The sequence below is a fragment of the Molothrus aeneus genome, chromosome 5, assembly GCF_037042795.1.
Source record: "Molothrus aeneus isolate 106 chromosome 5, BPBGC_Maene_1.0, whole genome shotgun sequence".
Taxonomy (NCBI): Eukaryota; Metazoa; Chordata; class Aves; order Passeriformes; family Icteridae; genus Molothrus; species Molothrus aeneus.
In genome coordinates, this window is record NC_089650.1 from 10,849,979 (window position 1) to 10,874,573 (window position 24,595).

General features: G+C 40.3%; 1 protein-coding gene across 3 annotated transcripts in view; it reads left to right on the forward strand.

The window, feature by feature from the left end:
• Positions 1 to 24,595, forward strand: part of KIAA1549 (KIAA1549 ortholog) — a 141,987-nt gene that overhangs the window by 91,726 nt on the left and 25,666 nt on the right. For all 3 annotated transcript variants that reach the window (XM_066549631.1, XM_066549633.1, XM_066549632.1), the window contains exons 9-11: positions 5,354 to 5,531; positions 8,015 to 8,199; positions 22,376 to 22,578. In XM_066549631.1, the coding sequence (XP_066405728.1) occupies positions 5,354 to 5,531; positions 8,015 to 8,199; positions 22,376 to 22,578 (566 nt within the window). The remainder of the gene's footprint in view (positions 1 to 5,353; positions 5,532 to 8,014; positions 8,200 to 22,375; positions 22,579 to 24,595) is intronic.

Genomic DNA, 24,595 nt, shown 5'->3' on the forward strand with positions numbered 1-24,595 from the left:
GCCTATAAAATGTGTATGTTTAGATTACAGTTTTATGACTTTGCACAATAAAGCTCAGGTAGTTTATTTTTTCATGCACAAAATTATAGGCAGATCCTTTTTAGATAAGGAGTGGTATTTTGGAAAGTGAAAATGCAGCATTTTTTTCTTTTGACTTTGTGTTATGTACTGGGACATAAGATAAGGTCTGCAGCTCATGTTCCAGACAGCAGTGCTGCTCATTTATGCCACTTAATTAGTGCAAAGAGCCTGCCAACTGCTGGCTTTGGGCAGAGGAGGGTTCTATTCATTACAGTCAGCACATCCTACCATCACAGGGCTTCTCCAGGTGCTCCCAGCCCACCCTTTCAGGTGGGGTTAGAGCTGAACAAAGGAGATGTGGAGGGAGGGAGGCTGAAGAGAAACCTTGCAGTGAAGTGTGTGTGCTGGGTGTGCTCAGAACAGCAGGTACCTGCAGGTGCCACAGCTCCTTGGTGCTGCCTTGGCAGGATGTTCAGGTGTGTGGCAGGTGAGACAGCCTGAGAGGCTGTGGTGTGCAGCTGCAGTGATGGTGAGCTCCAGACTGAAGGATAGTTCCTTTCCAGGATGTTCCCCTGTTAGCTGAGGATCTTGTCCATAGGCATCTGCCATAAACCTTTTACTGCTGTTAATTCTGTTCCTCTTAGCCAAGTTTATAAGCTGTGTTTGTATCTTCTGGGAGAGTTAATAATGTTTCTTGTGCTTAAATTCACATTTTCCTGCGCACAAATCAATGACTGCTATGATAGTAGAGCATAATACAGTGAAAATAAGAAAAAAAGCTGCCAGCACCAAAAGTGTTGCACAGTTTTAACAGAACATGTTTATATATCCATTAAAGACTAGACTCACATTTCACTTGCCTTGTGACCCTCTAGACTGGAGTTTTTCCTGAGGTGAAATATATTTATAGTGTATTGAAATGTGACATTTCTAAGCTCTGTGGAAAATCAGGACTGCAGGTCAAGAGGTGAAGCAATTATTTGTGAATGTTACTGCAGGCATATTAGTTTCCTTTCACGTGCTCAGGAAATAGAAGTGATACCTTTTGAGGTTTAGATTTCATTTCTAAAGGCATGTGTTAGTACCTAAGAATGTGAAAAATTATGCTTTAAGCCTGGGCAGTCTGAAGAAGAGCTTTGGAGGGTACCCAAATAGCAGGCTTTCCCCTCCTGTTTCACTGTCTGTGCTAACAGGTGGCACTCCATGATAAAAAGAGAAAAAGGTCTGTAACCATTATGTACAAAAACCCCTGCTGAAGCCTCACACCTAGTTGTTGTACTTCTGATATTTCCACTGATTTTTGTGTGACATTGTATTAATATTTCACAGAGTAGGTCATACATATTTTCAATGAGCATCTTCCATTGCTGCAAATTTGAAGGCATGTGCTTACTGTGGCTTGCATTGCATCTGCAGACATCTGTGCTATATTTATATTTTAATAGCTACAATATATATTTTATTATATCAAAGTTTACTATAATAACTCATTACACTTTTTAGGAATTAGAGGGCTTAATTGTAGTTTAAAAATACAGCAGCAGCTAAGAAAAAAAATAAATTTTCCTTTATTTCAACATACTTTGTCCTTTGAACCTAATAGAAAGTGAAAAGCTGATCCTAGTGAATTAAACAAAGAGCAATGTTCTGATTTAAAGAACATGTTAGGCAGCATTTTATTTGCAATGTGTGTGAGGAGTAGCAGCTTATGAGAGAGAGAATGCAATGACTGAATTGAGCTTTTCATTAAGGCAAAAATTTGTTCTCGTGTTTTTCTGCTGACAGCTTGTGTGTCTCTCCTGGCTGAGGAAAGCCTGTCTTGCTGTGAGTTTTGAGGTTTATAAATAAAGGCTTGCTGTGAGTTTTTAGGTTTATAAGTGAAGCCTTTGGGCACTGCTGCTGCTTCACCTTTTCCTCTGAGGCTTTTTGCCCCTCCAGCAGCCATCCCAGGCAGCAACTGACCCCTCCTGTCAGGTTGCTCACAGCCTGCTTGTACCTCTGTGTGCTGACCACAGTACAGCTTGAATTAATTGCCCAGACACTAAAATCCTACTCTTAATAAGACAGAAAGAGCATCTTTTTCAATTATTTTTTTCCAGTATGATGAAGGAAGGCAAGAAAAGGAAATAATCCTCCTGCACGAGCCCTGGAGATGCTGTGTGCATATCTGCTTGTTTCTCAGTAGTGCTCATGCCTTCCAGACCCTGAAACAGCTCACCAGGCCTTCCTTGCTCCTGTGGGGATTGCTGACCAGGACATCCCACTGGCTGCCCAGGACTCTGAAAATGCCTTGGAAACTTCCCCACCACTTGTATTTCCGTGCCTGAAATTACCAACTAGATTTTGTTACCAAGGCAACTCTGTTCACTGACCTATGATATTCACTTGAAAACACTTTTTAAATTAAATTTACTGACACCTGAACACAGTTAAGCCTTTCCTCTGTGGAGGTTAAATGCACATCTAGTATCAACAAAGATGGTATCATTTATGTACACAGGAGTTGAATTAGTTTTTTCTTCTTTTTCTTTCCCCCCCCAACTTTCTGCATTTAAAATTCTTCTATCTCTTCTCTCCCTATGTCATCTCTCACTGCCAAAGTGTAAATGTAAAATGCTTAAATGCTTCCTTACATGTAGGCTGCTTTGCTGGATGGCTGGCAAATACTATTTGTCTCTGCTTGCATTCTTATCATTCTCAAGGACAGAGACTAAAGCAGTCTGAAGCTGCACAAAGAGTATAATTTGGAACCATGTGTCACAAAACTTAGAATCCAGAAACTCTGTAACAAACAGGCACAGTGACTGTGTGCCTCAGTTCCTTGACCAGATTTAAAAGAGTTCAGGCCAGTATGCCATTTCCTGTGTTCCAGCAAACTCAGAGGCTAGTTACAAAAATCTGTAAGGAAAATCTAGATGAAAATTGAGGTACTGCTATTGTCACAGGTACTGGGTTTATGTACAAATCTAACTGTCTTGTATTTGCTCCCAGACTACCCTGCTAAGCACCAACTTTCCCAGAATAGAAATCCATAACCATCTCCCCATGGTTTGGAAATTTTGTCTGCAGCTTCTCTCTGTGAAGCTTCTCTCTCTGTATGGTGTGAGCAGTCATAAAATACTGTGTATTCAGAAGAAATTATTTCAGATAAAATTTAGCTTAAAATAGTGAGTTTAGTTCATCAGCACTAGCCTGCACCTCCACTGAATTTTTTTGTGCTTGTTCTCCTGTTCTCTGTACTGTGCTGAAATACCTCCAGCTACTTATTCCTTTCTCCACTCTCACTGTTCTCACTCATCCCTGTTTCTCAGCATAGGGAGCCAAATGCTGTTGTTTTTAATTCTGTGTTAAAATTTGTCCAGTTTCCATTGTGACAACTTGCACCGAAATCTTGTCCTTCTTACCCTCTGCCTTTTCTAAAGGCAGCTGTGGAGAAGTTCCTTTGTTAACCCATACAGGCAGCTTGGTACCATGACCTGATATGTGTAACACACATAATTATACTCCTTGGATTCTTCACAGGCTGTAAAATATATGACAGCTCAGTTTAAGAATTTTCTCATTTTCTCTGATTCTCTGGCTATGCACAGAGGAGCTTCATAAAATTAAAACTAAGAACTCATTGATTTTCAGTCCCACATGGCCTTTCAGCTCCCTCACCCACCATGTGAGTTAAATGCTGTTTGGGAAGGTTTCGTCTGTGCTGGGAGCAGATACCAGTCTGTACATTCTGCTGCACTGTGCACTGAAATCAGGCTGTGGCAACCCTCCTGAAGCAGATGTAATGTAATATATAATACAAAGCTGTGGGCATTTGTTAACCAATTCTATATTTGAGGTCAGTGAAGCCAGATTTAGCATTACAGCTGCCAAATATGTGTGTTGAAACCTCATTTATTGATGCTGTTTTGTTACCTTCAGTCAGGGATTTGTTTTCCCTTAGCTGGTAGAAGAGGGAATGGTGTTCAGGTGAGCAGCAGCATCATTTAATGGGTCCTGTTAGCAGCTCTTGCTGCATTTCAGAGATCTGCACATTTTTCTGCTCTATTTGTAGATATTCTGTTTCTTGCATCAAATATGGCTGATACTGAATGTTACTTTTTGCTTTCACTTGATTTGTCCTAGAAGATTTTTATGACAATTGTGCTTTCTCTTGTTTTGTTTTTCTCTCATCTTTTCTTTTTTTTTAATATACATATATTTATATATACATCTTGTTGTTACCATTACTGGGAATTCTTTTTTAGGACATGTTGAGTTGCTGTTCCCCAAAACCAGAACATCATTCCTCTTGAGCTAGAAATTGTACTTCTTTCCTTCAACATGATTTGTTTAGTTGGAAGCTAGGAAAGAAAACAATATAAAGATTTGCTTTTGTAAGCCTCACATGCAAACATTTATGTGTTTGCTTTACTTTAGGCCTATGGGCAGTTTCTGAGATAATAAATTATTAAGTATGTCCTTCATAGCAGAAGGATAATTCTGAAGGAAGCAAAATACTCCGCTCTATTTATGTCAATTCCTTCCAGAGCCCTTCAAACTCTTTAAAAAAAAAATCACATACCTCTTACTGTTTATCCTAATTCTAGTTTGAGCTCACCATTACATGGTAAATGGTTAAACAGAGGAGAGTCGTTATATAAAAAGATGTAATTTTACAGGAATTCAAAGTTATGTGGTTCTCATATGCAATGTAGATGTTTGATGGTTAGAGAGTATCTACAGGGCTTCCTCATAGCATGCATTCTTTTGATTATTAATGTCTTTAGATGTAGGTAGGAAGAATTCCTTCCCACAGCGTCCAATACATTCCTTCCTGAAGAAGGGTGGATGCCAAGGGGAGCTGTGTGCAGGATGAAGGTGATTGTGCAAGTGCTTAAGTTGAAACAGAGCAAACAGTTTTATTTGATGCTAACAGAATATTCACCTGTGTAGCTGCTTAACATTTAGAAAAACTGGAGCAAAGAGGTGTGTGCGTTATGACTAACAAATCAAAGTTAGAGTAGGCATTTAGAGAAGGGAAAAGTGCAGTCACACTTCTTCTAACCAACCATTGCTAAAGGCAGTAGAAGCTTCCAGGGTGGCACAGTGTTGGCGTCTTTAGAGTGAAAGCAGTTCTCTTACTTACCAGATGTGTACATTTTTATGATTCAAGTAGTGGGGAGAAAAGGAAAGGTTAGTCATAAAAATATATTTTTTAAGGGATCACTTCCCTTGAAATTTTCCTTTCAGTTACAACAGAGGAGAGAGAGTATGAACTCTTAAGACAAAATGTATGGGAGCTGCAAATAAATACAACTTAAAATGTAAAAGCTTTGCAATTTCTTTTCAGATTGTGAACGTGTCACGCTTAGTTGGTGTTGATAACCCCGTGGAGCTGATCTATTTCGTGGAGGACCAAGATGGGGAGAGGCTGAGTGCTCTGAAGTGCTCAGACCTGATGAACAGAGTGGACATCCAGCGGGCTGCCATCATCCTTGGGTACCGCATCGAGGGCAGCGTTGCACAGCGTAAGCCCTGTCCCATCCACACCTCTGCCAAGCCCTGTCCCATCCATGCCACTGCAGAGCCCTGTGCCATCCCCACCTCTGCCAAGCCCTGTCCCATCCATGCCACTGCAGAGCCCTGTGCCATCCCCACACCTCTGCCAAGCCCTGTCCCATCCATGCCACTGCAGAGCCCTGTGCCATCCCCACACCTCTGCCAAGCCCTGTCCCATCCATGCCACTGCAGAGCCCTGTGCCATCCCCACACCTCTGCCAAGCCCTGTCCCATCCATGCCACTGCAGAGCTCTGTGCCATCCCCACACGTCTGCCAAGCCCTGTGCCATCCCCACACCACTGTCAAGCCCTGTCCCACCCACACCACTGCCAGCAAAGGCAAACGGGAGGGGTGGCTTTACCTGGGCAGGTTATGGCACTGCATGGTGCCCACTGTTGCAGTGCTTTGTTTTTGGGGTGCTGCAGCTTTGCCACTGCTGAGGAAATGAATTTTAGCAGCCTTGCAGTGAGCTGTGCAGTGCTGTTTTGCCTCTCTGAGCTAAGGGTTGCAGCAGGGTCCTTAAGCCCAGCCTCACTGCATTCACTGTGTGCTTGTGCTGGAAAAGCACAGTGCTGACTAAAGACCTTCCTGCCATGTTCATGTCATCCTGGCTAGGCCAGTATTTACAGTTTGTCTTGTCCAGGAGCTTGGACAAACCCCACAGCTGGGAGATGGGAGTGCAGGGGTATGAAATGGGTGTTTCCTTTAGTTGAGTGTATTCTAGTTTTGAGTGTTTCCTTTAGCAGTGTATTCTAACACCAGTCAATGCTTTTTTGTCTGAATTATTTTTTCTATGAAAGATGTACACTAAGGGTAGTTGGGGCATTTATTTCTTCTGTGGAATATGATTGACCTTGGTTTTACTTGTTTGTCCATAGGCAGTATATAAGCAATATGATCTTTAAATGAATATAATTTAAAAGTAATGTGATTTTTTTTCTAGATACCCATCAGAATAAATAGGATAGGTCATGTAAACTCATATAATTACTTCATTCAGGAGGCTTGGTATATAAATAATTAAACCCATTTTCAGTTAGTAGCGAGACAGAATACCTACTCAAAATTCCGTGTTACCTTTAAGTTTCTTTCCTAATTGTATCTGAGGAAGAGACAAGTATGATCTGCAAAATACATCATTGGTATGAATGCTTAATTACCTTTTCTCATTTCTGTGCAATATGGAGGTGTGAGTTACATGGTACCACAGGGTATTTTGCCAACAGAACAAGCATGTGTCTGAGATTTAAAATTCTCTGCAGAAAGAAAAGAAAGAAAATAGTAATAATTGTACCATCTGTATATGTTCCTACATTTTGTCCCTCATTAAAACAGTTGTGTACAGATAGGTCAATAGCTCATATACGTCTCCTCAATATCCATAAATGGACTGTAATGCTGGTTAGACAGAAGTGAAAAACATTGCAAGAATAAATGCTCTTTACAAAAATGATAAATATTGAACAAATTTCATAAAGTGTTCATAGCTTATAGTGCATGTTGAAACTTTTTATCTTTGACTTGTCATTTAAAAGTTCTTCTAAGAGTCACAGATTCATAAAAATCTTTAAGTGCTTCTATTGGAAGAAACTAGACCAAAAAAAGATTTTTTTTTTTGTAACAGAAAACATAATGCCAGAAATGAACTGTTAGATATCTAAACCACAAGAATTCTATGTTCTTTAAGTTCTAGGCTCATCACTGGAATGATTACTAATAAAATGATAAATAGAAAAAAAATAGAAATACTCTTTTTACCTTAAAAACATCATTTTTATAAAGTACATAAATCTGACTAGGAATGTATTATTGCTATGATTTTTAGTCCCATAATTAAGCACTGTGCAAAATTAACAAATAAAAGTTTTTCATTTATTTCAGTTTACCTTTTGCAAGAATAACTTGTTTGATTACACTTCCCAGCAGTTGTTTTCTGCTTGGGGCCAAAGGATCTCACACTGACAATAAAACAGAGAGAAGAAAAAAAAGTAATCAGCAAGGCAGAACTATACACCTTGTGGAGGAGGTTCAAATTGGTTTTGATAACAGAATGTTAAAGAGAAGAGGCAGCTGGTAATACTGCCTAAAGCAGGGAACAGGCAGCAGTGTTGGACAGTCTATCTCACCTTTGCTAGTGGTAATTTTTTTAGACCCATTTCACTGTGTCAGCTTAGTTTTGGGTTACAGGATGATGTGGCAGAAGAGCCATTTTCATTAGTATTTTAAGTAAGCTCTTCAGAAGGTGGGCCAGGACAATTGATCTCCTGCCCCATGCTTCCTGAGCATGACATCCCTTAACTTACAGTGGTATGGCATTTCCTGTGATGTGCAGCTGGTTTCTGATAAATTCCTTAACTAGCATTTACAGGAACATAAAAATACATAACCTTGAAGTGTCCTCAGTTGGAAATATAACCATGTACTATTGCTATGTTCCTTTTCACTTCACAGCTGTGGAGAGGCTGAAGGAGCCCACGTCAGAGACTCAGAACAGCAACCTCTGGATTATCGTTGGGGTGGCAGTCCCAGTTGCTGTGGTGCTCCTGATTGTTATTATTTTATACTGGAAACTGTGCAGGACAGACAAGCTGGAGTTTCAGCCAGACACAGTGAGCAACATTCAGCAGCGACAGAAGGTAAACGGGGAAGCTGTGCTGAGAGGAGCTGGGGTATTCTAAAAACAAGGAATGTGAGACTCTGGGGAGCACCTGGCATCCTTAACTAGCATGTGTAAAGACAGTTTCAGAGCATTCCAGTTTAGAGGGGAAAAAAAAGAAGGAGGGAAGCAGTCTAATGATAGTTGAAGTTAAGAATCCCATAGTGTTTTATTTATTCTCCTGGGTATTTGATACTGCATTAGATAGATCCATCCTTCAGAAATGTGGGCACTGAGGCTGAAAGGAAATCGTCTTTATCACTTCATTTCAAGGCTGTGGCTGGGACTGAATAAGAAGAAATGTACTGAGTCTTGAGTCACTGACCTTGTTTTCCCCAGAAGGCTGAATTTTTCTTTGGAGAGTTTCTGCTAACCAAATCTGACAGCTAAAGTGCACCACCCATCATACCTCATACTGGAACTAGAATTTGCTAGAACCTGTCCTGGCTGCTCTATGTTCTGCCAGGGATCTTTTTGTTGCAATTTTGAGAACCTGTTGCAGTACTAGGACATAAATTAGTGGATCTGTGTGTGCCTGCATAAGTGAGTTTGTTGGCCAGTGTTGTTTAGGATAGTGAGAAATTCAGTACTCTTGTCCTTTTCTTGCCCAAGAGTGTAAATCAAAAAATTTGTGATCCAGGTTTTTCACAAAGGATGTATTCAGTAAAAAGAATGATAAAGTGCCTGAAAGGCTACTTTATTTTCACAACCAAAGAGAACCTATGTGTGTCAGAAATTCTCGTTACAGACTATACCTTCAGAAGCATTAATAAAGGCAGAATAATCTGCCTGTGCTAATCCTGTGGTACTGCAGTCACGTTCTGCACTGTGACCTTGTGTTCAATCACACAGTTTTCTCCATAACAAGCCTTGTCTGTACACCATGCTCTCTTTTCAAGATAATTAATGATGTGAAAGATGAGAGAAGCAGAAAGCGCTCACACTTCCAAAGCAGTCAGAACAAATCAATAGCAACTTCCACTTGTGTTGTGACTGAGAACTGTGTGTTGGAATCCAGGTTGGCAACAAGTGGTACCCTTTGATGAACACCACCCCCTGGTACCTTGTTTCACCTCTGCTGGGGGAATATGTAACACACGTTTTTGACTGAGGAAGTTCCCCACAGTAGTTTTGACTAATTTGAGAAGGGTCATACAAGAGAGGGCTGTTACCCTCAGTACTCTGTTTGATCACATTTTCTGTTCCTCTCTGCTAGCACAAGCTTTTTTGTAAGGAAGTTGGGTTGTACTGACTGTAAGGCCAGAAACATCTTTCATGTAATTACTTCCTTTTAAGAAAATGGCTCAGTTGCTTTTCCCCACTGCTTCCACAGTATTCTTCATCTTAATCATTCATGAGTTAGAAGCCTCAAACTTGTTTATATTCAGGTCTCATTTTGGATTGCCTAGGGAACCTGTCACTTTGCCTTCTTTGGGGGAAGTTGCTGTAAGCAAACTAGAAAGAACCAGTAAGGACATCCAGCTCAGTCCTTGTGCCACTGGAGGTAAAGCCATAAAAAGCGTCTTAAATTTTTATCACTTTGCACATCAAGCAACTGGAAGAACCTAGTTTGCAGACCATTTCCTCCTTTGCCTGGAATAAAAGCAGTACTCTGGCTTCCTTACTATCAGGCTGTCATTGGGATTTCATGTCTTCAAACAGTGGGTTGGAATTCTTGGTCAGAATAGGGTGTATTCAACCACCCCCTAAGACCCCCAGACACTCAAAACAGCATTGAAATTATTAGGGACATTTGATCTGATCCTTTAAATTTTTGATCTGCCCTTTAAAATTTTCTATGTATTTTATACTTTTTATTAGAGTAAATGCAAAGAAGTAATCAAAGGAGTGTCATCATCAATGGTCTGGGATTTATGTCTATAAAAATGGACTAGGCTTCCTCTTCCTCACCACAGCCACATTTCCATTCTCTATTTTCAGAGCTTGACCTTGGTACTGAAGGAAGGTGAAAGCCTGCACTACGTCTGTAAATAGAAAGATATTTAGATTAAAGATCTGAGTTTTTCTCTTGGAATCTATATTTCATGTTTAAAAAACGTAAAGATGCATTTATAGTGTGCTAGCTCTTCTCACTTCCATTAATATTTAACAAAAATTTCATGTAAATACAGAGTTTTTCATTAGCATAGATATGGCTGGAAATAGGAGACAATACTTTTCAACCTTGTGATAAGTCTGTAATGTGTTTTGTGCTTGAAAATGTGTGTTGATTGGAAGATAAGAAACTGAGACACCTGTTTCTTGTTCAGCTGATAGCAGATATCCTGCTGCTGGTGGATCTCCAGGGGTGTCACCAGTCTTTCTTCAGTGTCTTCAATTAGCCACTTTAACATAGCAGTTCAGTGGGCAGCATAATGATCTGTTAGAATTTACAGTAGAAGCTGAGAGCAGATTATGTTACCTGTGACTTAAAAGAAGCCTGTGTGCTTCGTGCTGCAGACAAGACTAAAAGGCTGATTTCTTGGAACATGGAGAGAGAGAACTCTGTAAATGTACTGTAAATGCAGATTGCATAAGTAAGCCACAGGTTATGCAGGAGCTTTTTATTCTTAGTTAGAATCTCTCTTACAAATTGCATTATCCTTTTCAGGGAGATTCTTAGACCCTACAAATTTTACTGGATTCCATAGCCCCATGTGTTGGTCATATGCTTCCTTTCTTCTCTGCTTTCATTTAATTGTTTCATTCTGCTTTGGAACTCCTGGATTTTCCTGAAGCATTTTGGTATTCACTGAGGCAATATAAGTTTTATTTTTAATCTTTCATATGTAAAGGTTTACTTATACAGAGTAAGTGTGATTTCTGTGTTCCTATGGTCACCAATAAAAGTAATTCATAAGCTTCATAACCTCACAGTCTGTCTTCTGATGAAGGAGCCCAGTGCTGTTATCTGCTGGCATTTAGACCCTACATGACTTTTGGGTGTGTGGAGTTTGGCTGCTTGGGTGCACCTTGGTGAGGTGGGTGAGGCTCACCAGGGAGTTGTTCTACACAGCAATTCAGTCATACTGCCAGCATATCATGCCAGCACAGCCAATTGGCTTTGATCCCTTAAATGCTCTGTGGACACCCCTTTAGAGTAGTTGGGTCACTGTCCCTCACTTGTGATATTCAGTAATAGCAGATTTCCCACTTGAGTGGACATGGCTGTGTTGAAAAATACCTAGATCCTGTGGTGACAAGTGTACAGAATCTCCCAAGATTGCATGAATACTGATGTGCCAGCCTTGAAGCTAGAATTGAGTCCAGATGTGCTGCTTGGCCCCACCCTGAAGGCCAGCTCATTCTCCAAGGCAGTGTAGATAACAGCAGGGATATTTCGTTCTGCACTTTGGCTGTACCACTCCACCAGTTTGTGTTCTTTCCATCTGGCCTTCCAGCTTCAGGACAGGATCAGTGTCTTGCAGACAGGATGGCACAAGGATCCTGCTTTAAAAGGCTCATAATGTTACTTCCTGCAAAGAATATTGAGATGAAGCCTGTTATTAAGGGATTTTTTATTTATCTGCTGCCTCAGTGAATATAAACATAAATACATGGGAAAGAAATCTTTTGTGGGAACTGATACTAGCAAAACCAGGTTGCATCATGAAGTAAGGAAAAATAAAGGATCTTGAAGAGATTGTGATTTGCTAATCCATCCCTTTGCGTCAGAACAGGATTAATAACACCTGTAAAATGTTAGGTTTCCTTTTCCATTGTGGAGATTAAATGGGAAAAGATGCTTAGATCAAAGTTATTTTTATGCTTTTAAAACTGAGAGTTAAGGAAACGGGAGAGCAGTGAATCTATGCAAGATTCATTGGTCTGTGCAAGGATAATTCTTTTGAAGAGATGATACTAAGATATTTAAAGGGCACATCAAATATTCATGACTTGTTCTGTAAGCCATAGCATCCTACTGGAAATTCACCTTGATGTGACCTGGGCTGTTGCACTGGATTAAGATGTCCTTGCCTTACGAAATAAAAAGATGGTATTTCTAAATAACAAGATTTTCTCTCTTGCCATTGCCTATATCCACCATAACATTGTCCCAACCTTTTGCTTGTCCCAAGCCTTTTTTTTTTTCCCTGCAAAGAAGCTGTGCCTTTTGTGGGCAACTGAATTTTTCTTCATGAAAAACTCAATGAATTTCTTTAATGCTTGAACCATCATTTTGCTCTGTACCTGTACTGGGCCTCTGATGTTTTTGTGCAAAACCACTTCTTTTCTCTTCCCCAGAGAGCAAAACAACCGTTTTACATGTTATTCACAATGGAAGCAGAGTCAGCAGTATTATTTCTTTCTCTCTGGACATCCAAAAATTAAAATGGAGCCTGCTTCTCTAGGGGTTTCACTTTCCTTTCTGTGTTACAAGCATTTGAAGAAAAATATCAGATCCCTTCCTAGGACTTCTCAGAGATAATTTCAGCTATAGACAATTATTCAGGGAAAGGCTCCCTGCCCTAATGGCAAGAACTGGACAAGCTAATTGGCAGTTTATTTAGAAAGTCTTGGATGTTCTCCTCTAAATGCTGGGTGTGCTCAAGTCAGTCAGTCACTTGCTTTTGCAGTGATAGCTTTGAGTGGCTTGCTCAGTTCCTTGTGTATCCAAGGGTGCATCATAAAACCCAAGGGGAATAATGTCTGCTTCTCCAGTCAGATGTCACTCCTCTCTGGAGCCTTCTGCATGCCACTGTGCTTCCTAGAGACTGACAGTGTCCTTCTGGTTCAGTGCCCCTCCTGTGGGTGTTTACACCTGGCACAGGTGGAGCGTTCAAAGCCTTGGACCAAGTCCTGCACCTCCTTCTGGAGCTGCAGCACAGGTAATGCCAGTGCTGGAGGGCTGTGCCAGCACAGCTCAGCTCAAGTGTCATCATCTCCTGGGGACTGTCACCAGCCCTTGCATGTCTGCTCTCATCTGCTCACGGTCACAGGTAATGAGTCATGCCTGCTGCAAGATGTCTGAGAGGCACTTGTGTGGATTTTTATTTCCCCCCTCTAAGCAGGAATATCTGATATCCGAATGTCAGGTGTCAGGTGTAACTTTACACCTCTGAATTGAGAATTTTGCTTATTATTGTATAGTCTGTAGACTATCTCTTGGATGTTTTCAAGATCAGAGGCCAGCCCTGCTGGAGGCTAAATACTAGGCTTCTGCTCCTGATGCAAATAATTCTTGTGATGTTTTGACATCCTGTAATCCTTTTGTTCATCTGTCTAATGTCAGGCAACAGCTCTGCGTTGCAGAAAAATTCAGTCAAAAGAGACTCATGTTAAGAAAGGCAGCTGACACCAATCTTATAAAAACTACTTGAAAACTGACATGAGTTTATGCAAGAGATTCATGTTTGCATAACAAATACCATTCATTTCTAATAGCTACCTTGACTTACTATCCAAACTGTTGTCTTCTTGGGGATGGCATACAGGATCTCCTTCAGAGTCAATAGCTGGATTCTAACAAGGGATAGAGTATTCAATATCTTAATTACTTCTCAACAATACATTTCTCTGATGGCAATTCCTCTGAAAGAAGTCTTTTGTAGTAACTCTTTCTGTAATGAGGATTAGCTATTCACAAGCGGTAGAAATAAAATGCCACACTTAGATACGCTGCTTATACAAATAGGTATTAAAAGTAAAATGTCTCCATCTGCTTTCTTAGAAACATTTGAGTATCTATCTTTAGATCATTCCAAAAGGCCAGCTAGCCCAGATGCCACAAGGAAAAGCCTAGAGAAGGGGAGAAGGACAGGGCAAGTATATGGATTGTTTTGCCTTGAGTAACTCTTCAGCTTCCAGTTATTTGTGGCTAGAAGTGATGATATTTAGCAACCCTCCACATAAATCTTTTCCATTAACTTGTTTGGTCCTTCTGAGCTCACCTCAGCTGCTGACAGGGGTTTCCACAGCATGTTACATGAGGAACCACATGATCTTGTTTCACCATGCTTTTATCCTGCTACTTCTAAGTTTTTCTGTGATGGCCCTTAGTCCTTGTATTGGAGGGGGCAGGGAACAGCTGATTCCTAGGCACTTCATCTTTGCAAGTCTTGACTTATAGACCTCTGTCATATTGCTGTCTCTGTCACCTCTTTTTCAAATCAGAGGAGCCCCAGTTTTCTAATCCCTTCTTTTGAACTGGCATTTGAGCCTTTAAATAACATGAACATTTTCTAATTCTGTTCCATTTGTTTTGAGAGGGGGAGAGTAGAATTGAATATACCATTCAAAATGTAGGTGGTCAGTGGATTTATGGAGTCATGTTTATGTAGTGGTTACTTTTCAAAAGGAGTTAAACAAAAAGAATCTGTTTTCAAGATACAGGTAAATGTTGTGCCATCCTAAGCATAATAAACCTCTGAAATGAGGAGTATATATACTCCTCATTTCATACACTGGAGAAATAAATTTTTCTCTCCTAAAAAAACATGATAGAGAATCTACTGTGGAATTTAGCTGTTTTGGGAGCATGGAAATGCACCAACATTGAATCATTGTGGCCTAAGGTTTTAATGCACTGCACACTTGTGTTTGAAACTTGCAGTTTCATTTCAGCAAGCAGAATATTTCTGCAGTACATGGGAATGTACTTTCTGTGCACATTAAACCCCTTTTAGGTATATAAATATGTGAATCATTGAACCCAACAAAATACCAGCATGAAAAGATAAATGAAAATTGCTGACCTATGCTCTATCTTGGAAGTCTAGTTAAAAGTGGTAACATTTCTCATTATTTGTAAGAGGATGTGTTTTTGGACTGTGTTGTGTCTGTGCAGATGGTGAGAGTCATGTTAGAATGTATTTGTTTGCTTCACAAGTTTAGAAAAGAGTTCCCTTAATTTGTAATTTTTTAATGTGTTGTGCTGTCTTCTCTTAGAGGTTGCAGCTGGTGTTGGAGTTATGTACATGGACTTAGAGGAGCAATTGTTAACATAACCTAGGGATGAAAAATACCTGTCTATTGTATAAAGTTACCAATCTTCTTCTAACTTACTTCTGACACTTCTCTCCAACCAGTGTGCAAAGTGTGATTAAGATAGTATCCACCCAGAGGCATTTCTGTCTGAGAAGGAGAGCTAAAACTGTGTGATTCAGGAACAAAATTCTGCCTGTTACAGCAGTTATCTCAGCAGCCTGTGGGCATATATGTACTCAGAGTTATGGGCTTTCAACAACATGATCCCTCTTGTATTTTGTGAAATTTACTGAGCTGTCATGGTAATATTAGTGTGGCAGGAAGAAATGCACAAAGGAGAAGAAGAGAGATGATGGAAATCCACGAGAAGAATCCGTCTTAAGAAAATATTTCAGGACAGGTGTCTTGAGAATCTCAGGCTTTATAAAGTTTTGTAAGTTTGGGGTTTTCTTTATTTGTTTTTAATCCTACTCCAGAAGCAAAATTCCTGAGGAGGTATTTTCTGTGGGATTCCTGCTTTCCTTACTATTTGTTTGGTGGTAAGCAGTAACACAGTTCTGGCTTTCCAGCAGAGGGAAAGAGGACCACAGGCTGTACATCAGCTTGTTCTGATTTTCTGTGCCAGTGCTGGCTATACAGTGTCCTACTTTTTCCCAACTTGATGGGAGAAACCCAGGCAGCTCTAGGCATATTTCTTTTCCCCAAGGACAGGTTTGCTCAACTGCTTTACCTATTCCCAGAAATGGCAATAGTTGACCGAAGCGCTGTTGTGATGATGAATGGGAAATGTAATTTGTGTAGAGGTAGTTGGTCTAAGATAAGAAAATGGGTGGCATTTTGGACCTGCAGCCTCTTTTTTGGCCCACAGGTCTCAAAATCCTGCTTCTGGTTTGAGGCTTGCCTCAGAGGGCACAGGCTGTCACCCCACTGTAGTGGGAGGGTGGTGGCATCCCAAGTAAGATGTAATAAATACAGGAAACTGTCATTGCATGTGCGCTTCCGTTTACATACCAACACTGTTACCAAGTAAAGGTATTTAAATTAGAGACTACTTCTTGTTTTGGTCCCTAAACATATTTTCTAAACCACCAAAAGTGAAGGAACACCTCTGCACATTACTCAGTGATGCTTAGTGTTGGGGTTTTGTTTTAAAGAAGTTTGGCTTATGGTACAAATACATTGTATAATATCCCATGTCAGAAAAGAAACACAATGGCACAAAAGACACAAAGGACAAAAAGACCTCAAGGGATACAAGTGGGTCTTTTTTCAGTATTTTGAAGGTGGCTGTGAAGTCAGAGCTCTCCTTCTATGAGATCTTCTAATATGCTTTTCTCATGAATGAAGGGGTTTTGTGTCTTAAATCAGATATGCATTATTGTTATTGAATCATATGTATATGTTGTATGCATACTTTACAGGCAGTCCCTGGCCATCATCCCAAAGGGGTTTATGTCAAAGGAGAGCAATGCAAACAAAAATACAGAGTTTGTACTTATGTGGAAAGATATGTAGGAATGATAATAGAATAATGAGCTGAATAAGAAAATAAGACTCTGGAAGGTGAACATGCCTCAGTACTTCTAAATTCTTATTTATTGGTAGACTGGTAGGTATTTTGAAATATCTTGTGGAACAGTGACTGCAAACCATATGGATGAATGGTCCTTGTGGGAAGAATATGTAGATGACTTTTTGGATGAAATAGTAGACACATAATGAAAAGAGTTAAAATGAAGAAGACTCTACCAAGCACACAAGCAACTACAAATTCTTATCCTTTTTGATGCGTCATGAGAGTGATGCAAGGAATTCACACTATAACTCATGTTATGGTGCCCTGGGGATATGAACAAGAGTGGTGGTGTGAATGTCAGGTTGTGAAGTCAGTTGGCAATGTGTAGTATCTTTAAGCTGTCATAAATCACGCTGACTTACATCTTCAACCCGCATTAATTTTAAGAGCAGTGTGTCTCGTTGGCTTGCTGTATTTAAGCTTGTAGACTTTTTTTTTTCCTGAAAAGTTTCTTTATCCAGTAACATTCTATATGCTAGCATGACAGTAAGGTGGTAAGTCAGCAGGACTTCTTTATAGGGTTTCTTGTTCTGTTTGCAGGTTATGCACTGACACTAAAGCACATGCTTAGCTCCTTAGCTCCTCTGTTTCCTTACAAATGTATGTTAACAGACTGTGCTCAATTCAGCTGGCTCTACAAGGAGCAAGGCAAGGCCATGGTATAAAATCAGTGGAAAATGGTCTTGATACGTTATTCTTCATATTGTGTCCAAATTCAAATGCTGCTTGTGGGAACTACAGGGAGAATACTGAGTTAAGTATATTTCTTTTCTTCTGCTTTCTGCTGCAATTATTCACAGAACTGTTAGCAGCATTTGCTTTCTTGAAGACAGGTTGTTGACATTCCTGGTGTGTCTCTGCATCCAAAAAACAATATATTGGCAACCATTTTGTATTTCAGTGGCTTGAACAATGCTGAAACTATTACCCTGTTTTTATGCAATACGAGTTAACTGAGGTGCACAGATTTTGTTGGCTCCTGCAGAAATTATTTGATTTTTCTCTGAATTGAGCTTCAAATACTGGTTTGGGTGGGTTTTTTTTTTAATATTTCATTCAGTATGTAACAGTAGAATTAAAAACTCTCTTGACTTAGCAATATAAAATCATCTTTCTCTAAGATTTTGGCAGGTTCTGCATTTGTATAATAATGTAATTCCTTATGAGTGCAGTAATTTAGACACGCTCATTTTGATGGTAAGCTTCAGAGTAGTTTACCTCTTTCCTTTTCACAAGTATATTAAAGACAAATTAAAACCTCTAACAACTTATATTTAAATCAAGAAATCTTTGCCAAGACTGGTTTTGTGCAGTCCTGGGTAAAGGCACCTGAGGCTGGTGAAAAGATGCTCATTTTCAGTACCTGAACAAGTAACAGTATCAGCACAACTTAATTGCAATATCAGCAAAACTTTAAAAGTGCTCTAGGAAAGCTACCACATTCTTTTCTTGGTGGTGATTAAAATATGAGTAATAGATGACTGATCCACGCATGGTATCCTGACTACCAGTCCCAAGATGGGCAGAGTGATGCAACCTGTTACATAACTTGGTCTAAAGAAAAGAAGGAACTCAGCAGGTGACACACAGAAATTTCTAAGAAAACGTTGGAAACATCTTCAGTCAGGAGTAACACCGTTCATTTCACTGAGTCAGTGATCTGTCTTTTTTTTTTAAAAAGCAGAGTTGTGGTTCAGTGTCTTTCAGACACTTCTCACTGGAAATGTGGATTTTGGCTGCTGTCATTTCTCACTTAAGTCATAATGTTGTCGTGGTCTACAAGGAGAAGTATGAGAAGCGTAGATTGTGTTTTTAAGAAAACAAAACAGGCTTATGTCAATATTATTTCTACAGTGGTAATCCTATTATTATTTCTGTTTTTCAAATAATATTATTTTTAACAAGTGAATTTATAATTTTTGAGGACCATCTTTCTATTGAGTCATGTATCATGTTTTGTATGTATTGTCATCTTTTTCTATCATGTTTTTTCGTTCATGTGCACAAACACATACATACATGCATACAATCTTTGTATTGGCTGGAGCTGGTAGTGCCATCTGAAGTTTTTTTTAGCAGGAGATATCTAGAAATGTTTGGCTGTACAGAACTCTGTAAGACTTGAAACATTCAGCCCATTTCCATTCAAGTATCAGTTTGATACTGAAACTGTTTTTTAAGATGAGAAGAAGAGTTTGTTTTCCAGAGAACAAGGTTAAGAGAAAATGAAATGCTCGGTCTGAATTTTAAAAATTGTTGTGGAGAAGCTCTAGTGCACATTCTGGGCCTTAGGGGGTGTAGGTTGTTGAAGAGAACAAGAAGGTTGTTTGGTGTGAGGGAAATGCTTTTGCTGCCAGTTTCTGGCTTAAGTTTTAAAGGTTTAGGAAAATGTTTGCATGGGGTTGACAAAGCCCTGTTATAGATTTACCAGTTAAATTGTCAGAGGATTACAGCAGTTCTGTGCTTATGAGGTCTGTAGAGCTGTCCTGTAAAGCTGAGAGTGTTTTTCCTCCGTTGTGTTACACAGAGCTTGTTATGACTCCAGGTGTTGAAAGTGTAAAGACTGATGAGCCTCAGGTTCTTGGGTGCTGTCAACCGGCACTGGCAGCTGGCAGGAAGAGAGAGTGGAGCAGAGAGAATGGTTCTGCTTGTCAAGGGAAGAGTAACACCAGCTGAGGAGTTTACCTGGCTCCAACTTAAGGAAATACCTATATATATAAGGAACATATATATATATATATATATAAGGAATATAGCTATAGGTTCTGTGGCGCCTGGGGTGATGATAGCTGAGCTTGGCCAGTCCTCTGTTGCCAGCCAGTGTCCATGAAACTCTAAAGTCTCAGCCACCATAGCTGTAAACATGCATAAAAGACTCATCTTGCATCCCCTTCTCCTTTCAGTGGGGCTTGCCAGCCTCTGTGTGAAATGAGATGGGGATCCTGCTTTTGCAGATAGCATTCTTACATTCTGCCCAGCTCTGACTAACAGCAGAAGGGCCAGTCTAAGCCAAGGATCCAGCAGGGTGGGAGAGAGCAAGAGGGTTTCTGGAAGAACTGAGTTTATGATGTTCTAACTCAAGACTTTATTGCAATGCCTGTGTGTGAGAGGATCCAGTCGTTGGTGGTTGTTTCAGATAATCTTTACTGCCATTTCTTACAGTGTGAGTGCTGGTCTCTGCAGTACTGACAGCCTTTTAATTCAGCTGATGTGTGGTCTGTCTGCAGATAAACATTCACGCATACATATGCTGTGGCACATGTGCCTGGACACATAAATATATCTGTTCCTGTGGCTGTGCTTAGATAAAAGGTCATGTTGGACTGCAACTATGAAAAAGACTATTTAAAGTTGAAAAAAAAATGAAAATTTTATATTTTTGTATGGTTTTTTACTCCCAAACAGGTTTACAAACTCAGTCTGCTGGAATGACTCCAGGATAGGTTGAAGTTCATGTTTCAGACATGGAGCAATCTTAGTAAAACCATCCTGGTAACTCCAGTTTTCCTGGAATGTTTGTCTCTTCAGTTGTCCTTCCTCACCCCACCCATCACACTATTCAAAAAGCAGTGGTAACTTTGCAGGTTGATAAGAAAAGGGTAGAGAAGCACCAGATTGATTTGTGGAAGAATTGTGCCTAGCACATGGTAAAGAATGTCATCATCTTTGGGCTAAGGACACTGGAGTCTGTGGAGGGGAACGCAGTGAACCAGAGAGTGTGATCATTGGGAAGCAGCAGCAGGGCTGGGCAGGCAGGGAGTGTCAAAGGGTGGAAGAAGGGAAGCCACTGGAGGCTCAAAGGGAGAATGTCATACACAGGAGTATCTTCTAGGAGAATGGACATAACTTCAGATAGGCCCTAAGTGAGGTGGGGTAGCTAAGAAGTTTCAGTAGTGGTGCAGGCTGGCCTGATAATTCGGACAGCAGAAGTGAAAAGTTTGTCTTCAGAAGTGTTTGGGGAAGGGGATGGGGATTTTTGGAGGGTTTTGGGGGTGGGGTTTTATGAAGTAAGCAAAGTCCTGAAGAGAAATGTTTAACATCTGAAAGGGAGAAAATTTCAGGAAGGCTTCACTAGATGACAGTGACTCAAAAAAATGGAGACACAGTTACACCTTCAGCTAGTGTAGCTCCCTGGTGTAGCTCCCTGGTGCCTTTATGAATCAGTGGTTGCAGTTATTTGCATAAATTCAATATAAATTTCATAAATTCAATAAATCATCCATAATGCTGAATTGAAGGGACTGTTGTGAAGCCCAGGACAAATGGACATGGCAGAAGACATCCAGATTTGTTCCAATAATGACCTTACTCATTTTGTGAGAAATTAACTCCAAAACCTCAGCAGATAAACTGTTGGATTTTACAGAAGAGCTTTTATTGCCATCTACTGGCTTAAACAGGCAGCTTGCTCGAGTGCAAGAAACATTTGGAAAATGTTTGCTTACTGAGAAAATATTTTGAAGAGATTGTTTCAGAATATTCCTTAGGCAAGCTTATCTTTGGCATGGTATCAGAGGAGTGTGTTTGCAGTTAGCTGTGCTGGCATGCCAAGCTTTATGAAAAGGGGTTCATTTAAACATCTGGAACCAGATGCACCCATCAAGGCACTCCAGCACTTGCTTCACTTTGCAGGAAATCAACTCTGGGAGCACACAGAGGATTTTGTGCCTGTGGTGTGCAGCAGGTTTAGTGTGCATGTGCTTCTGCAACTGGAAGTTGTCAACGTTTCTTTCTGCTTTCAACTTCTAAACAACATGAAATTGAGTGGGGTTTGAGGAAAAACTTTCTTTTAATTAGTTCTTCAGATCTTCCAGTTGCTCCAAAGCCCCCAAAAAATAAGCAGAGAGCTTGAAACTTGGAGCCTTGATTAAGTCTGAATCAAGTCATTGATAAGGTGAGATTAGCTTTTTTTATAAATTCAGTTATGAAAGTAAAAGGCTGAATTCTGTGTCTTTCTCAAGCAAGATGCCTATTGAATAAGGTCTTTAGGATAATTTCTCTAAATCCCAAATCCTTTTGTATATTTCTCTGTCTGTTCAGTATGAAATTCATAAAAAATTCAGATTTTCATTTTTTTTCTGGAGGCATCAATACTGGCTGACAAGTCATTGCCAGGCTGCTGTTTAACTCAGATCTGCAGAGTGTTTATCTTTCATCAGATGAACTAGGTGTTTGTACAAGCACTCCCAGATTTGGGGAGCTCAAAATGAGAAAGATCAGCAGTGACAGTATTCAAATTATCTAAAATCCTGCATCCATTTTGGTTGGAAGAAATGGAAATATGACCTGGTGGTGGTGGCCATTTCCGTCTGTACACAGGTGTCTACAGCCTTGCACTCATAAGTACACAAAAAGCTCCCCACACAATGATTAAATCTAAAGAACTAGCAGTAAAAACAGTAGCAGCGTCAGAAGTCTGTTTTTTAACTAGATTTATTGATTTGGAATTTTGAACTGTGTATCATATACTGCAGTAAGGTGACAGAATTGTGGAGAGTTTCTTTTTCTTTTCCCTAGTGCTCTCGTGTTCCTTCCTGAGACTGCCATGGCCTGACCATCCTCTCAGTGGCCATTGTTTGCAGATCTGAACCAAGGCCTTTGTACTCATTGTCACTCACTGTTCCTGTTTCTTGTCTTTGTTCTTTTCTCACAGCTACAAGCCCCCAGTGTGAAAGGCTTTGATTTTGCTAAGCAGCATCTGGGCCAGCACAATAAAGATGATGTCCTGATTATCCATGAGCCAGCTCCTTTACCAGGACCTATTAAGGACACAACCCCATCTGAGAACGGAGATGTGCCCAGCCCCAAATCCAAGACTTCCACAAAGCCTTCAAAGACTGTTCGACACAGAGGGAGGTCAGTTCACAGAGATAAAAACAAATTGCAGCAGACAACAGTTTATTAAGGGCTGCTGTATTTTTAGGGCAATTTCAGTGGAAAGAGCTATTCCAGAGCTCCGGAACTCACATTTTCTAGTGAGCCACCACTATGGTTACACCTCGCCACTCATTAGTACAAGATTGAGAATTTAGTGTTCATTTTTCTTTTAAAGGGAACATGCCCAGTTAAGAGGGGTATTTAAGATACTGCTGAGCTGACTGGAGTCAAGTCCTTGCTTGGTCACTGGAAACACCAAGTGTATGTTTTGCAGTGCAGTCTCTTTGTGATCTCTAGCCACTAAGGCAGCAGGTGGTTAAAAACAAATGAAAACCACTGACAAAGGTAATGTATTTCCATCCCATTAATAGTGATCAATACATGTACGAGGAGTCAGGATTTCCAAAACTAAGCTGTATCTCCAAAATTCAGGGAAGATGCAGAAATGTTGTTATATATGATTATCTGGGGGGTCTCATAGCAAATTACTCTTATTCAGAAAAAGGAATGGTAATTCACAGCTGTGCAAATGGAGAAGGGTCTGAAACCATCAGCAGAATTTGCCTAACGTTTTCCAATAATCACATGATATGACTGTCCCTTGCTAGAAAAAATTGTGTTTGTAGGATACATGGTGGAACAAAGCTGTGCAGTAGAGATGGATCTGTGCACAAAAAAAAAAAAAAGTGGGGAAAAAATGGAACTCTGAGAAGACCCCCTCTGAACTACACTTTCCAGTAATTCTTCTTCCTTTCCCTCACTCTCACACTTCTTTGTCTCCAGCTCTGCATTCCCTGTGCTTATATCATATGTGGTACTGCACTGTGGGAGGAAAAAAAAGGCAAACAATCAACAGCAGGGTTGGATGAGCTTAGAAAGAAACTAATGGTGATTCTGACTGGGCTGCAGGTCTCTGCAGCACAGCTTGCTCCTCTGTTCAGCCCTCTGTGCTTCTCTAAAGCCCCAGTTGTCTTAAGATCCTTGCTTCATCTTCTCTATGTGGGCTTCCTGAAGCTCAATTTCCCCCTTCCAGAAGCTAAGCCTGTCTTCCTAAATCCCTGCAGGCCTTGTAAGTAGAAGACTGCCAGTGGTACAGTGGAAGGTGGACAAAACTGGAAAATAATGGAAGAAAAATGCGCTATACTAGTTTTGGTGTAGCTTACATAAATTGAAACAAAGTAATATAAATCTGAAAGACAAGCATTTCTGTGTTTCTTTTGAAAAGTTCAGAAGTGGCCTAGGACAGAGATGATACGTGGATGAAGGGAAGGCATCTATATTTATATGCAAATAAGCAAAAGAAATAAGTTTAAATTTGGGGTTGCTACCGTATTTTGTCTAGAATAATTCAGAAGATTAAGCAGGAGAAATTTCAGAAGCCAACATTCTAATGAGAGGCTGTGGTAGAAGACCACCAAGTAATTCAGGTGTGATTTGCTCTTAGTGAAGCCATGTTGGCTGTCACCAAGCCCTTTCTTATTTTTCATGTGGCTTTGCATCATTTCCAGGACAATCTGCTCCATGATCTCCCTAGGCACAGACGTGAGAGTCATTGACCTGTAGTTCAGACACTTGAAATGTTTTCAGAAGAGAATCTCCCTCTTCTCCCTCATATTCCCTTGAGAGCAAATCTTCCTTTTAGGCTTAGCTATGGAGATGTTGCCATCATCTCCCTGCCATGCCGACATGCCCGTGTCAGCTTGTGATTTGAAACATTTATTCCCCCAGGCAGAAGTTGAAATGTGAAATGGTATCATACTGTGTTGTGTTGGGTTTAGCTGCTTGATGTTTTGTGAGGAAATACAGAGCTCAGTTCATCACAGTTCAGCTCTGGATCGTATGTTACATGCCAGGAAATCTAGTGGTGATGTGAGTACACGTTCTGTGTCTGTAGGAAACAACAAACAAGAGCAGCTGAGTTCAGAAAGCTCAGCATCCTTAGGCTCCAGCTGGGAGTTGGACCTGTTGTTTTGACTTGAGAGTATACAAATGCATA